The sequence below is a fragment of the Narcine bancroftii genome, chromosome 1 (assembly GCF_036971445.1).
Source record: "Narcine bancroftii isolate sNarBan1 chromosome 1, sNarBan1.hap1, whole genome shotgun sequence".
NCBI lineage: Eukaryota > Metazoa > Chordata > Chondrichthyes > Torpediniformes > Narcinidae > Narcine > Narcine bancroftii.
In genome coordinates this window covers 405,557,513-405,573,276 of record NC_091469.1, presented here as the reverse complement: position 1 = coordinate 405,573,276, position 15,764 = coordinate 405,557,513, and the positions used below count along the sequence as shown (strand labels likewise).

The 15,764-nt window shown below is 42.8% G+C and overlaps 1 protein-coding gene and 1 long non-coding RNA gene across 13 annotated transcripts in view; one reads left to right on the top strand and one right to left on the bottom strand.

Annotated features, from left to right (window-relative positions):
* LOC138751510 (uncharacterized) overlaps positions 1-15,764 on the top strand; it is a 78,620-nt gene that overhangs the window by 16,766 nt on the left and 46,090 nt on the right. The gene's annotated exons all lie outside the window — the stretch shown is intronic.
* itgb8 (integrin, beta 8) overlaps positions 1-15,764 on the bottom strand; it is a 145,042-nt gene that overhangs the window by 84,026 nt on the left and 45,252 nt on the right. For all 11 annotated transcript variants that reach the window (XM_069913839.1, XM_069913840.1, XM_069913836.1 and 8 more), the window contains exon 10: positions 12,749-13,169. In XM_069913839.1, coding sequence (XP_069769940.1) covers positions 12,749-13,169 — 421 coding nt within the window. The remainder of the gene's footprint in view (positions 1-12,748; positions 13,170-15,764) is intronic.

Here is a 15,764-nt window from a genome sequence, read left to right as displayed (position 1 = left end):
TCTTTGTTTTGGGGCTTCACAAAATTCTCAATGGCTGATGTCTTTCTTGGATCAGGCTTCACTCCCTGTTCAGATATGACATCTCCTATGAAGGTCAGTGTCTTTACTCACATTTAGCCAAACTCACATTTCTCTTAACTTAATTTCAAATTGACATTCTGTGTTACATCACAGGTGTATCATGTTCATTCCTGGTGGACCCCCATGCAACAATGTCATCCATCATGGTCTCAATTCCAGATTTACTTTCAATGATCAGGTGGATTGCTTTATGGTAGACTTCTGGTGCAGACTAGATCCCATATGGTAGCCAAAGAAAGTGGTATCTTCCTTGTGGAGAATTGAAAGTGCATAGTCTTGAACTTGTCTCATTGAGCTTCATTTGCCAAAACCCTGATGACACGTTGAGCTTGCTGAACCACTTAGCACCTGCAAATCGGAACATGATTTCCTCCCCTGTCGGCAATTTAAAATGTTCTCTCTTAATGGCTTTATTCAGATCTCTTGGGTCCAGACATATACACAATGCTCCATTTTTCTTTTGCACGATGACGAGTGAGCTGACCCAATCTGTAGGTTCTTCAATTATCTGATGACTTTCATCATTCCATGTATGCTAGCTCTTGTTTGTTTGTCTCCAAGTAGAAATGGAACATTGCTGCAAGTATGGACAACAGGAGCCGCTGTCTCATTTACTTGAATCTTGTTTTTTCTTTGGCTTGGCTTCGCGGACGAAGATTTATGGAGGGGGTAAATGTCCACGTCAGCTGCAGGCTCGATTGTGGCTGACAAGTCCGATGCGGGACAGGCAGACACGGTTGCAGGTGAAAATTGGTTGGTTGGGTTTGGGTGTTGGGATTTTCCTCCTTTGTCTTTTGTCAGTGAGGTGGGCTCTGCGGTCTTCTTCGAAGGAGGTTGCTGCCCGCCGAACTGTGAGGCGCCAAGATGCACGGTTTGAGGCAATATCAGCCCACTGGCGGTGGTCAATGTGGCAGGCACCAAGAGATTTCTTTAGGCAGTCCTTGTACCTCTTCTTTGGTGCACCTCTGTCACGGTGGCCAGTGGAGAGCTCGCCATATAACACGATCTTGGGAAGGTGATGGTCCTCCATTCTTGAGATGTGACCCACCCAGCGCAGCTGGATCTTCAGCAGTGTGGACTCGATGCTGTCGGCCTCTGCCATCTCGAATACTTCGATGTTAGAGATGAAGTCGCTCCAATGAATGTTGAGGTTGGAGCGGAGACAACGCTGGTGGAAGCGTTCTAGGAGCCGTAGGTGATGCCGGTAGAGAACCCATGATTCGGAGCCGAACAAGTGTGTGGGTATGACAACGGCTCTGTATACGCTTATCTTTGTGAGGTTTTTCAGTTGGTTGTTTTTCCAGACTCTTTTGTGTAGTCTTCCAAAGGCGCTATTTGCCTTGGCGAGTCTGTTGTCTATCTCGTTGTCGATCCTTGCATCTGATGAAATGGTGCAGCCGAGATAGGTAAACTGGTTGACCGTTTTGAGTTTTGTGTGCCCGATGGAGATGTGGGGGGGGCTGGTGGTCATGGTGGGGAGCTGGGTGATGGAGGACCTCAGTTTTCTTCAGGCTGACTTCCAGGCCAAACATTTTGGCAGTTTCCGCAAAACAGGACATCAAGCGCTGAAAAGCTGGCTCTGAATGGGCAACTAAAGCGGCATTGTCTGCAAAGAGTAGTTCACGGACAAGTTTCTCTTGTGTCTTGGTGTGAGCTTGCAGGCGCCTCAGATTGAAGAGTCTGCCATCCGTGCGGTTCCGGATGTAAACAGCATCTTCATTGTTGAGGTCTTTCATGGCTTGGTTCAGCATCATGCTGAAGAAGATTGAAAAGAGGGTTGGTGCGAGAACACAGCCTTGCTTCACGCCATTGTTAATGGAGAAGGGTTCAGAGAGCTCATTGCTGTATCTGACTCGACCTTGTTGGTTTTCGTGCAGTTGGATAACCATGTTGAGGAACTTTGGGGGGCATCCGATGCGCTCTAGTATTTGCCAAAGCCCTTTCCTGCTCACGGTGTCGAAGGCTTTGGTGAGGTCAACAAAGGTGATGTAGAGTCCTTTGTTTTGTTCTCTGAACTTTTCTTGAAGCTATCTGAGGGCAAAGACCATGTCAGTAGTGCCTCTGTTTGCGCGAAAGCCGCACTGTGATTCTGGGAGAATATTCTCGGCGACACTAGGTATTATTCTATTTAGGAGAATCCTAGCAAAGATTTTGCCTGCAATGGAGAGCAGCGTGATTCCCCTGTAGTTTGAGCAGTCTGATTTCTCGCCTTTGTTTTTGTAAAGGGTGATGATGATGGTATCACGAAGGTCCTGAGGCAGTTTTCCTTGGTCCCAACAAAGCTTGAAAATCTTGTATACACCAGGTAAACATCTAAGCTCCTTAAAGGCGCTCATCTTTCCATGAGTGGTGTGTGCTTATCTTCAGTCTGTGAAGCCACTATGAAAACTCTTTTCACCAGGTTGAGCTCTTCACATGCCTCATACTTAATAGTGGCTGTATTCTCCTTTCCCCATTCAGTAGCTCTGACTTTAGATGTCGCCCATTGTGATCACCACCAACCCCCTTTTACTGGAGCATTCTCTCTATTGTAGATTGTCACTTTTAATTTCACTTTACAGTAAGGGTCTTGCAATCGTTCATAGATAAGATTCACCTGTGCTCCAGTGTTGAGCTTAAATGGAATTACTGTCTCATTCAGTCACTGGAACAATCCATTCCATGAAGATTTCCTCCATTTCTTCATCCACTGTGTCCATCTTTCTCTTGGTAACCCCTGCTTTGCAGCACTTGACAAAATAATTCTTCTTCCTACATTTATAGCAGAACTTTCCACAGGCAGGACATATCTTTGGCAATATGTCTACCTCTGCACCTGCTGCAGCTTTGGGGAAGTCCTGGTGCTCTACTTCTGTTTTTACTGCATGCATGCACTGTTGTGTCTATCTTGTGCAGCTCCTTAGCTTGTGCTCGTGTGGCCTCTGCTGACCTGCACATAAACACAGCTTTTTCCAGTGTCAAATCTTTTTCACGCAACTGTCTTTTTCTAACCCCATTATCTGGGATTCTACAAACTATTCTGTCTCTAATGACTGAGTTTTTCATATCTCCAAATTCACAGGTTTGTGAAGCTCTGATAAGTATTATTCAAAGTTCACACCTTGTTTCTGATCACAGAAGAAAATCTTGAATCTCTCAAACATGATGTTTTTACTTGGAATAAAATACTTCTCAAATTTTGTCATCAGTGTCCAATGTGAAAGCGAACTCATCAATTTGAAGATTGTAATAGACGTCCAAGGCACCTTCATCCATCACATGTAGAAATATAATGTTTCCATTTTTCACTGGTCTCTCTCGCTCCACCAGCTTCTAAATAAATGTTGAATTGCTGTTTGAAGCATTTCCAAGTATCGGTTAGATTGCTGGTAAACTGCATCGGTGTGAGAGGACTTAATTTATCCATAACAGAAATTATTGTCTTTCCTTACTTACTCACACACTTCTGACACCATGTTATGTTTGTTCCCTGAAGAAGAACAACCTGGTGTGGTTTTAACACTTAACCGACTTTATCTTTCAAGCTGGTTGAACCAGCAATGCAATCGACTTCTGTCATGGTCTTCTTTTTCGTTCCTATGCCAACCACCCACATTGCCTACTGGGAAAGGTAATTCTTTATTATACATGCATAATAACACAGTCGTTTCTGGCCTGAGCCCTTCTTCAAGGAAAAATCAGAAAAGGCAGGCAGAAGCAAGATACTGTATATCAAAAAGTCTCAGAATTTAAGCAATGGGGGAGGAATCCATACAAACAAAAGGTGTTAATTGGATGTGATAACGGTAAAGGTAGAATTTATCATGTCTATACAAAAGGAAACAGGAAATGGAGAGACGACAGGGAAAGAAGGGGGTGGGGGGGGTGTTTTAACGAAAGCCAGAGAAGTCGATAATAATGCCATCCAGCTGGAGGGTGCCCAGTTAGAAGATGTGTTGTTTCTCCAATTTGCAGGTGGTCTCAGTCTGGCAGCACATGGGACCATGGACAATCATGTCAGCATGGACAGTCAGGGAATGTGATTGAGAATTGAAATGGGAGATCCACATCATTGTGGCAGACAGAGCCAAGGTGCTCAGCAAATCGATCTCTCCGACGTAGAGGAGACCATCGCGGGGGCACCAGTTGCAGTAGATGAACCCTGCAAATTCATAAGTGAAATGTTGCTTCACTCGAAAGAACTGTTTGGGGCCCCAAATGGTGCCGAGGGAGGAGGTGTGGGCAGAAGTAGAGCATCTCATGCAGTCACAGGGGTAGGTCAGAAATGGTGCATGATACAGTGGTTTGGTGACGTCCTGTTGGAGGGGGAAGTAAGAGGAGGTGTCTGAGAGTTGTCATCTGGCATTGTGAGTGAGGGAAAAGACAGAGGAAACAGAAAGAATCACCAGATCAGCAAGAAGACAACAGGAAATCGAGAGACTCACAAAAGACAGCAACTGAGGAAACAATGGAGGAAGGTGTCAGAGGAGGAAAAACAGAGAATCAATGTGTTACAGGAAGAAATAAAGCAGCGCTTTGTTACCATGCAAAGAGCCTGAGAAGGAAGCATAGAAAAAAGGTAAGACAAGAGCAGACTTCTACAAAGATCCTTACAAGTTCACCAAAAGCCTTTTCACTGCAGAAAGCAGGATACTCAGAATGCCAAGGAAGGAACTTGAAGAATCCTTGAGGAAGACTCATGCAGACAGCATAAGGAATGAATCAATTAACATCCCCCCCCATCTCCCCCCTCCCCCGACATGCTACCAATTCACCAACCAAAGCATCAAATGGGCAAGAGGCTTATTTCATGGAACAAGGTGAAAAGCACGGTACAGAGAGTGGGAATAGCCCCGTGGCCCAGTTGAATTACATATGGGTCAATTAAAACACCCCTGGCATCCTGAAATTCCTCAGGAACTTGATGAAAGTGGCATGGAAGAAGAGCAGGCGGATCTTGATTCCTAAAGAAAAGAACTCCTCAGCCATCAGCTATTTATAACAGATCAACCTTCTGAATGTGGAAGGAAAGATTTTCTTCAGTGTGGTGGCTCTATGACTCTCTACATGAGCAATAAGTTAATTGATACATCTGTACAGAAGGTAGGAGTATGGGGATTCTCAGGATGCTGAACAAACTTGCATCATCTGGCACCAGATACAAGCAGTGAAGATGGAAAATAAAGACATTGTATTCTTAGATCAGCCTTTGCATCAGTCCCTCATAAAATGCTCTGGATAGCTTTTAGCTTCTTCAAAGTTTCAAAGACCATCATACATTTCAACCAAGCATATTTTTAGGATCTCCAGTTCTCCATTAGCACATAGGAATACACCACTGCTTGGTAACACCTGGAAATAGGTAAAATGTCAGGTTGCACCAACTCTTGCTTTCACCATGGCAATTGAGCTCGTTTTCCATGGATCATTGTGGGTGTTAGGAGGGGAGTGCCTGCACTAAGTATCTCCTCCATAACAACATTTAAATTTTGCTACTTTTAATGTTAACGGGCTTAATAATCCGATTATGAGAAAAATGAAGGTTGATGTTGCTTTTTTGCAAGAGACACATTTGTCTGAGAAGGAACATCAGAAATTAAAAAAGAGATTGGGTTGGGCAAGTTATAACATCTTTGTTTAATTCGAAAGCAAGAGGAGTGGCTATTTTGATTAATAAAAAGTTATCTTTTAAATTGGAATCAGTTATTGAGTCAGTTGGTAGGCTTTGATTGTTTATTGTAATTTTTTTTCTGTGTTGGATGTTAATGAATATTTATGCTCCTAATATAGATGATGAGGCATTTATGTTGGACTCTTTTCTTAATTTAAATCAGACATATGACAAAATTATGGTAGGAAGTGATTTTAATTGTTGTTTGGATCCATTATTAGATAAAGGGGCTCTATCAAACATTGAGAAAATGGACTGTTTAGCTCACAAACGAGGAAGTGGCTCCAACTACCCAGATGTCTCAGTAGAGTAGTGAATCATAAAAATCTGCATATACCGTGGTTGAAGTAAAAACATAAAATGCTGGAGAAGCTCAGCAGGTCAGTGTCCTTTATGTAGCAAAGGTAAGAATATATAACTGATGTTTCAGGTTTGAACCCTTCATCAAAGTATGAAAAAATGTTGACAGGCATCCGAACAAAAGAATGGTCTTTCAAGAACCAATAGATTCTGGCATGGTCCTGGAGCTGGAGGACTGGAAATTTGCAAATAGTACCCCACTGTTCAAGAAACGAGGGCAAGAGGCAGCAGAAAGGAAATTATAGATCCGTTAACCTGATGTCAGCAGTTGGGAAGATATTGGAGTCAATTATAAAGGATGAGGTTATGGAATACTTGGAGGCACAAGACAAGATAGACCAAATCCAGCATGGTTTTGTTAAGAAAAAAATCATGCTTACCAACCTATTGCAATTCTTTGAAGAAGTTACAATCAGAGTAGCTAGAGGAGATACATTGGATATTGTGTGCAGGTGGTCCCCTACTCATGACCTTTGCGACTTACAACCATCCATACATATGACCAAAAGAAAAAAATATATGTAAATATAAAAATTACGTGTCAGGTCCCTTGGATCCAGAGGCTGTTTATTTTGACGCACCGACACAGATGGACAGAGACTCAGCTGTCACCAAATAGGTTCTATTATTAGGGACACAAATGCAGTGGCAGGCCCTGTGTTCGAGGTGTTGGAGGTGAGCGCAGGTCAGGTGCCGGTGGACAACAGGTCTTTCCAGTGCCAGGTGGGCTAGCCCATGGACAAAGTTCTGCAGCACCAGTTTAAGAACGTGACAGCCCGGAGTAACATACGACCAACTTGAGTTAATTTAAAGATCCGACTGGTCGGTTAGAACAGAACTCAGATGCATATTGGGGACCATCAGTATATGGATTTCAGAAGGCCTTTGATAAGGTGCTACAAATGAAGCTACTTAACAAGAAACATGGCACAACAGGAATCATACGAGTATGAGTAGAGAATTGGTTGATAGACAGGAACCAAAGAGTTGGAATAATGGAATAATGGCTGCCAATTGCAAGTGGTATTCCACAGGAGTCAGTTTTGGGGATGCTTCTTTTTATATTGTATATTAATAATTTGGAATATGGCTTTATGGCCAAGTTTGCAGATGATACAAAGGTAGGTGGAAGAACAAGTAGTGTTGAGGTAACAAGGAGGTTGCAGAAGGACTTACAGTAGACAGATTAGGAGAATGGGCAGAAAAGTGGGAACTGAAATTCATTGTTGGAAAGTGTACCATCATGCACTTTGGTAGAAAAAAAATAAATGGGAAGTCTATTTTCTAAATAGGGAAAAAATTGAAAATACACAGATGCAAAGAGACGTAGGAGTCATCGTGCAAGATAGCCTAAAGGTAAACTTACATGTTGAGTCCATGGTGAAGAAGGCAAATGCAATGTCGTCATTCATTTCAAGAGGAATAGAATATAGCAGAAAAACAACAATCTGTCTGGGTCAGTAGCAGAATGTCAATCATCATCATGTCGAGCACTGGTGCACCTCAGGGCTGTGTACTCAGCCTGCTCCTGTTCATTGATCCAAGATTGCATCACCAGATCCAAATTCAACAGTGTAATCAAGTTTGCAGATGACATCAGTAGGTGGCCTCATCACCACCAACACTGAATCGCACAACAGAGGAGAGATGGAAAATCTCATGAATGTTGGGAGATTAACAACCTGAGTCTCAACGTGGACTAGATGAAGGAGATGATCGTGGACTTCAGAAGGTCCAGGTACCACCACCCTCCTCTACAGATCAACAACTCTGTAGTAAAGAGAAGAGAGCACCAAGTTCTTTGGAATTCACTTAACTAGTGATCTATTGTGGACACTCATCATCTCCTCACTTGTCAGGAAGCCACAATAGCAACTGCACTTCCTGAGAAGACTGAAGCGGACAAGGCTACCATGCACCATTATGTCAGTCAACCTTCTATAGCAGTTCTATCGAGTGTCTTGGCTGGCTGCATTACAGGTTGCTGCAGAGAAATGGATCAGAGGTCAATCTGCAGGATTGGCAGAGAGGATCACTGAAGTCTCCTCTTCCCCCACATCAACTTGATGTACCGCGATCGTTGTCTGAAGAGGGCACAAAGAATTAGTGAGGACCTCTTCGACTCTGCACACAGCATCTTTTAGCTGCTCCTGTCAGGGAAGGGATATACAAGGCTGAGGAACAGCTTCTTCCCATGGGCAGTGAAAATGCTGAAAGACCAAAGGAACTGCTCACGCTAACCATCCAAGTCTCTCATGTGCACAAAACAAGATTTATTTATTTATTTGTCTAAATAAAATGCTTGTCCTGCATATATACATGTTGTTTGTCTGTAAGTGTGTTACGTTTGGTTGTGTGTCTGCATGTTTTGCACTGAGGACCAGTTGAGTTATACTTGTACTTTACTTGTAATTGTACTTGTACCATTGGAATGACAATAAAGGATTTGACTTGATAAGAGCAGAGGTGTGATGCTGAGACTTTTTAAGGCACTGGTGAGATCTCACTTGGAGTATTGTGAGCAGTTTAAGGCTCTGCATTTAAGTAAGGATGTGCTGACATTGGATAGGGTTCAGAGGAGGTTCCCAAGGAGGATTCCAGAATGAAAGGGATATCACGAGGATGTCATATTGACCGTTCTTGGCCTATTTTCATTGGAATTTAGGAGAATGAGCTGGGATCTCATTGAAACATTTTGAATGTTGAAAGGCATGGACAGATTAGAGGTAGAAAGGCTGTTTCCCATAGTGGGAGAGGCTAGGAAAAGAGGGCACAACTTCAGGATTGAAGGACATCTGTTTAGAACAGAGATGTGGCAATATTTCTTTACCAGAGTGTGGTAAATCTGCAGAATATGTTCCCAAAGGTGGTTGTGGAGGCCAGTTCATTGAATGCATTTAAGGCAGAGATTGACAGTTTCTTGATTAGACATGGCATCAAGAGTTATGGCAAGAAGGCCAGACAGTGGGGCTGAGTGGGAATATGGGTCAGCTGATAATTAAATGATGGGGAAGACTCAATGGGCTGAATAGCTTATTTCTGCTCCAAAGTCTTAATAGTCTTATATATTTGGTTTGCTTCATTATTTAACCACCTCTGACTGGACTTCCTCGGGTTGTTAGATCCCTCACAGGCATCATTTGGCACATTTGAAGGAGATATTCCTCGATCCCAAGCAATTAACTGTATAGTCTTCATCAAGGTTATACATTATAAATACTGGAGACTGCAGGTGCTAGAATCAGGAGAAAGAAACAATCTGCTGGAATAACACAGTGGGTCGATCAGCATCAGTACAAGGAAAATAACTGCTGATGTTCTGAGTCGGAACCTTTCATCAAGACTGTCGAGGTTTGCATCTGAGTTAGGAGTTAATGAAGGGTTCCAAAATGAAATGTCAGCAATTCTTTTTCTTCCACTGAAGCTGATCAACCTGCTGAGTTCCTGCAGCAGATCTGCATGAGGACACTGTGGTAGCTACCTGGGAATCTTGGGAGAATTATTACACAAATCAGTTGGTGCTTGCACACTACATAAGTATTGATAGAGTAAACATCCTAAGGGCAAAAACAAAAGGTTCCTAGGTGATTTAAGGTATACCTTGATTGGCACATGTATGTAGTCCTGCACCTGGCAAGCACCACTAAACTAGACACCTGTTCATTGGTGCAATCATGCACAAGTCCACATGCTTTCTGCATGTATGGACCAGTAATTGACATCCTGTAAATTTCTTCTATAGAATAATGGAGGGATCCCATTAGGCATAGTAAATGAGAGGACATTGACAGTAATTGATATAATGAGGCCTCTGAATCCAATAGAATGCAGGTCCTGCTGCAAATGTATGTTCCTGGATGACTGAAGTCAAGAACTTCATTGGATCCCTGCACTCTGATTGGTGGAACAATTTTATCCTCGACCTGTAGATATAATCTGGCAGGAACAGCCTCCTGCAATCGATGGCTCCCACTGATGCACCCTTTCCTGTGCTGCAGAAATCTGTGTTCTTTTTTGTATGTACCCAAGTTAGAAATTAAGGTGACGTAAGCAACAAAAATAGATGTTTGGAACTCCTCAGTACAGCTCACATACAGTAACCAACATTTGCAAAGGAAGCTAATGTCACAGGTTCAGTGAAGAAAATCATTCACAGAATCACTCAAGAAAACAGTTTGCTGATTGATCTTCCTGGCAATTCCCTGGCTGAAAACATGAGATTTTATTCCCATCTTGCTTTTATTGACCAGTTCTAGCAAGTCCAGAAAATAGTGCAAGACCACACCTAAACTCACAACCCCCTGTGAAAAGTAAAACACAAAAATCTGTAGACACCGTGGTTGAAGTAAAAATATAAAATGCTGGAGAAATTCAGCAAGTCAAACAGTGTCCTTTATAAGGTAAAAATACATAACCGACGTTCCCAGCTTGAGCCATTCATCAAGGTATGGGAAAATGTCGGCAGGCGTTCAAACAAAAGAGTGGGGGGAGGTGTGGTCGCAAAGGCAGGAGGTGATAGGTGGACAAGGGAGGGAGGGAACAGCAGCGATCAGGGGGAGGATGGATGGCTGGGTGAATAGAGAGGAAAATGGGGAGGGAAACAGGAAAGGGGAAGGGAATTTCCGGCACTTACAACAAGATCCCAACTACCAGACCCATCTTCCCCTCTCCTCCCCTACTTGCATTCCATAAGGACCGCTCCCTCTGTGACTCCCTTGTGCACTTATTCCTCCATATCAATTACCCCCCCCCACCCCCCATCACCTTCCTGTGGCCACAGGAAGTGCTACACTTGCACCCACACCTCCTCTCTCACTGTAGTCTGGGGCCCTGAACAGGCCTTTGAAATGAGGCAACACTTCATGTGTATCCGCAGGACTGATTTACTGCATCTGGTGCTCCCTTTGTGGCCTTCTCTACATCGGAGAGACTGAGTGCAGATTGGGAGAGCACATCACAGAGCACTGTCTCTCCATCCATACCAGTGATTGAGACCTCCCAGTAGCCAACCATTTCAGTTCTGTGTCACACTCTCATGCTCACATGTCTGTCCATGGCCTTCTGTACTATCCCACCAAGACCACTTGCAAACTGGAGGAGCAACACCTGATTTTCCATCTGGGCACTTTCCAGCCAGATAGCATTAACAACTTTTCCAGTTTCCTGTTCTCCTCTTACCCCACCCCCCCCCCCAACGCCTTTCCCCTCCCCTTCTCCTTTCCAGTTCTCCTCCACTACCATTCCTCCTCTCCTTGATCGCTGTTGCCACTCCCTTCCTTCTCGTCTGGGAACATACATTGCAGTAGGACCTGCATTCTATTGGATTCAGAGGCCTCATTATATCAATTACTGTCAATGTCCTCTCATTTACTATGCCTAGTGGGATCCCTCCATTATTCTATAGAAGAGATTTACAGGATGTCAATTACTGGTCCATACATGCACAAAGCAATTGATTGTGGACTTGCTCATGATTGCACCAATGAATAGTGGTGCTTTCCAGGTGCAGGACTACATATATGTGCCAATCAAGGTATGCCTCAAATCACCTAGGAACCTCCTGCCTTTGCGACCACATTCCTCCCCCCCCCCCCCCCCCAACCACCCCGCCACTCATTTGTTGGATTCTTGTCGACATTCTTCCATATCTTGATGAAGGGCTCAAGTCCGAAACCTGCCATATAATGGACACTGTTTGACCTGCTGAGCTTCTCCAGGATTTTGTTTATTTTTTAATCCTCTGTGAAAGTTGCTCTTATTGAGTGATAGGACAGACCAATGTTCTGGATATGGTTGCAGGGTAGAGAAGAGACATTGCTTACATTGAGTTTAATGCAATCAGTTTAATTTGTTGATGGGAGAGTGGGTTCTGGAATAGCCAGGCCACTGTCCAACAACTGAGAGATGCACATATACTCAAACTTGTCTAGATCCATAACTGCCATTTGCGATTAATACTCTTTTGTTTGTTTTCTGACAGATTCTGCAGTACTTTTTTGCCAGATTTTCACTAATGCCTTCATGTTTTCTAAATGTAGATAATAAAGTTACCACAACAGGGTTTAGTTTTTCAGTATGCTAATAAACATTGTGAAGGACTTCACACACCCCTCATGTAAACTGTTCTCCCTTCTGCTATCTGGTAGGAGGTACCATAACACTCAAGCTCTTACAACCAGATTGGGCAACAGTTTTTCCCCCAAGCCATCAGGCTCCTGAATTCCCAGAACATATGTTGATAGGGTACTATGGACTTTTACTGTATGTCTTAATATTTTATTATTTTCTTGTGTTTAACTTCTATTCTAACATATTCTTGTAAATATGCTCCATGGTCCTAGAGAAGCGCCATCTTGTCATTACCGTGCGAGCATGGTATAAACGATAAACAAAGGTGACTCAACTTGACGTGGAACCATAATGCATTGTTGGTGAGTAGTTCCTCACCATCAAGTCCATTATTTGCAAGAGCATATTGAACATAGCACAGTTGAATGTATGCAAGACTATTAAGAATGCAAAAGAATGAAAATTCACACCTTTAAGTTAAAGTTTACATTATTGTTGAATTTACTAATATTCAAAGAAACAGAGTAACATTCTCATGAACAGCTAGCTCTACAAGAGTTAATGAATGTCATGAATTCATCATCTTACCAGCACACAGTTGTCCTTGGTGATAAGGACAAGAAAAGTCATCCAGTTCACAATATTTTCCATACACTCTACCTAGTTTCGTTTGGTAGCATAAACATTTCCCACAGTTGCAGATCCCTCGGTTACTGCAAACAGGTTGGTCTTTGTGCTGCCGGCAACTTTCAATGAGGCATTGTTCTTGCGATAATGCCCTGCAGGAAGAATTGGAAACACTGTCCTCACACTGGCAAAATCTGCAATCCAGATCAAGCTCTTTATTGAAGCATCTTCCAGCAACATGTCCTTCAGGCCCTTTGCACTGACAAGCACAAGTGCTGCTCAGAGAAATAATAGTTGTTTCATTGTATCCAACAGGTTTTAAAATGATGGACTTGTTGCCTTCGTAACACTCTGTCACTCCAATGGTCACATTAAAGGAAACCTAAATCAAGAGAAAAAATGTGAAAATTATCAATGTGAGAAAAAGGCTAACAAACATACATTTTATTAAAAGTAAATGGAACACAAGTTAATAATTAAAAACAATGTTCCTTTTCGTTTGAGGCCTCTTTGGCCAAAAATGGGGTTTTCACCATCTTTTGGTGTCTTAAGCATGTTGAAACTAAAAAAAATTGTAAGGTAACTGTGGTGATATGTAATTACACCACTAGGTCACCAGGGGTCATCCCAGTGACCTTGTATATAAAGCAGTCCAGAGCTACAGTCTCGCCTTCCAGGTTCATCTTGCAGAGAGACAAGACCTCTTAGTGTACATATTAGTTTATTAAATTGTACTGACAATAATCACACCAGCAGTGCGAGTATAAGACAGCTTTAATAAACTAATATGTACACTAAGAGGTCATGTCTCTCTGCAAGACGAACCTGGAAGACAATTCTGTAGCTCTGGATTGCTTTATATACAAGGTCACTGGGATGACCCCTGGTGACCTAGTGATGTAATTACATATCACCACAGTAACATTTTGTCCACTGATTCCCATGTTTAAACAGGACTTGTATAGTTTTTATTGGGCCTAAGTTTTTAGAGCTCTTCCCTTGCCCTCTCTTCCCTCCTCTTCTCCTGCATCTATTTTATTCAGGCATCTGTCTGCTTTTTGTTCATATCTTGATGAAGGCCCAAAATGTTAGTTATATCACTTTGCTTCCTGTAGGCACTGAATGACCTGCTGAGATTCTCCAGCACTTTTGTGTGTTATAGAGCTCTCCAATGCCCTTGTGTTGAAGACCATTGAGAAGCAAGTCAATGCTTCAAGAACTCTCCCATGGCCACTGGCCTACAGTGCCAGAACAAGCTGCCTCAGAGTCAAGGAAAGCATAACCGGGGAGGGGGAGTCAAATCATAATGCTCTTCAATGTGCCTAGGAATCCAATCAGATGGTTGGCCCTGATTGCCTCCCATGCTACAAGTGGCCTCAGACCACTCCAAGATGGCATCTGATCCAGTGGCCAGGCACAATTCCAATGCTATCTACAACTGTGCCTCAATACAACAGTTGGTGGTAGAATCACAAATGGCAATGTGGAAGTATACAGGAGGGAGATAGATCAGTTCATTGAATGGTGTAATGACAACCAGCTTACACAGTGCTGCTGGGGTGCTGCTCTGGTACCCAAGGGGGACACTCTTGTACCTAAGTGGGCCTCTCTGGCACCTCATGGGACCACTCCAGGGCACCTCTTTATCACCGTTTTTGGTGAGCTCTGGCACCTTAAAATTTAGCACTGCACCCCTGCTTGCACTCAAATTCAGCAAAACCAAGGAGATGATTGTGGGCTTCAGGAGGAAGTCAGGGGAACACAAACCAGTCCTCATTGAGGGCTCAGTAGTGGAGATGGTCTAAGAATTTCAAATTGCTAGGTGTCAACATCTCCGATGATCTGTCCTGGAGCCTTTATGTCGATGCAATCTCGCCAGTGGCTAAACTTTGTGGGGTGTCTGAGGAGATTTGGTATGTCACCGGAGACCTTGTAAACTTCTACAGGTATACTGTGGAGAGCATTCTGGCTGGTTGCATCACTGCCTGGTACGGAAACACCGACTCTCAGGACAAGAATAAACTCTAGAAGGTTGTTAATTTGACCTGGAACATCACAGACACCACTGTGGTGTCCATCAAGGTCATCTACATGAAGCATTGTCTTAAAAAAGCACCCTCTATCCTCAAAGACCCCCACCACCCAATCCATGCTTTCTTCATTCTGCTACAATTGGGGGAAAAAGGTACCGGAGCCTAAAGATGAACACTCAATGGCACAAGGACAGCTTCTTCCCTGCAGCCACCAGATTGCTGAATAATCAATGAACCAAAGACATTGCCTTACATTCTGTGCATTTTTTTTATAGTAATGTTGTAAGATAGTTATAATATGAATATTCATCTGAATATCACATGCTTTTTTTTAAAAAAAGTTTGAGATGAGTGAAGAGAGCTCCATGATCTTTTTAATGTGTGCAAACCATTAAAATTGTGGGTTGGAGGTGGTGTTTGTGCAGGACAATATCAGTCTTTTAATTGCTGTCTCCTTCTTAAGCCTTTGTGATGCACTCTTAGTTTATTTAAAGATTTAACAATAAACAATGCAGCTTTCCCACAAAACATCAAATTCTTAGTGGAGGAAATGTGCACTGCATGACCTTTAATATCATGTGTTCAGTGATTGACATCTAACAAATATCAGTTGGTCCAAGACGAATCATACACAGTAATCTTTTCTTTCCCAACGTTTGCTAATCAACCGAAAAATTATCGCTGATACAATCCAACTTACATAGAATCAAATTTTATGCATCACTAATTCCACATGCTTTGGCTCTCGATTTGGATTGCACAGTTGAATGTTCAATAAAATCTATCTAAAGCATTCAATATTCATTTGCACTTTGGAGCCTCTTTACAGTTCTTGTAAAGAATAATGAAAAATCTGAGTTGTTTTTAAACCAACCCTAACTCAAACCCTTCATCCCATTGATATTTGGTTGTATCCTGTCAATCAGTAGAGATACATACAGAAG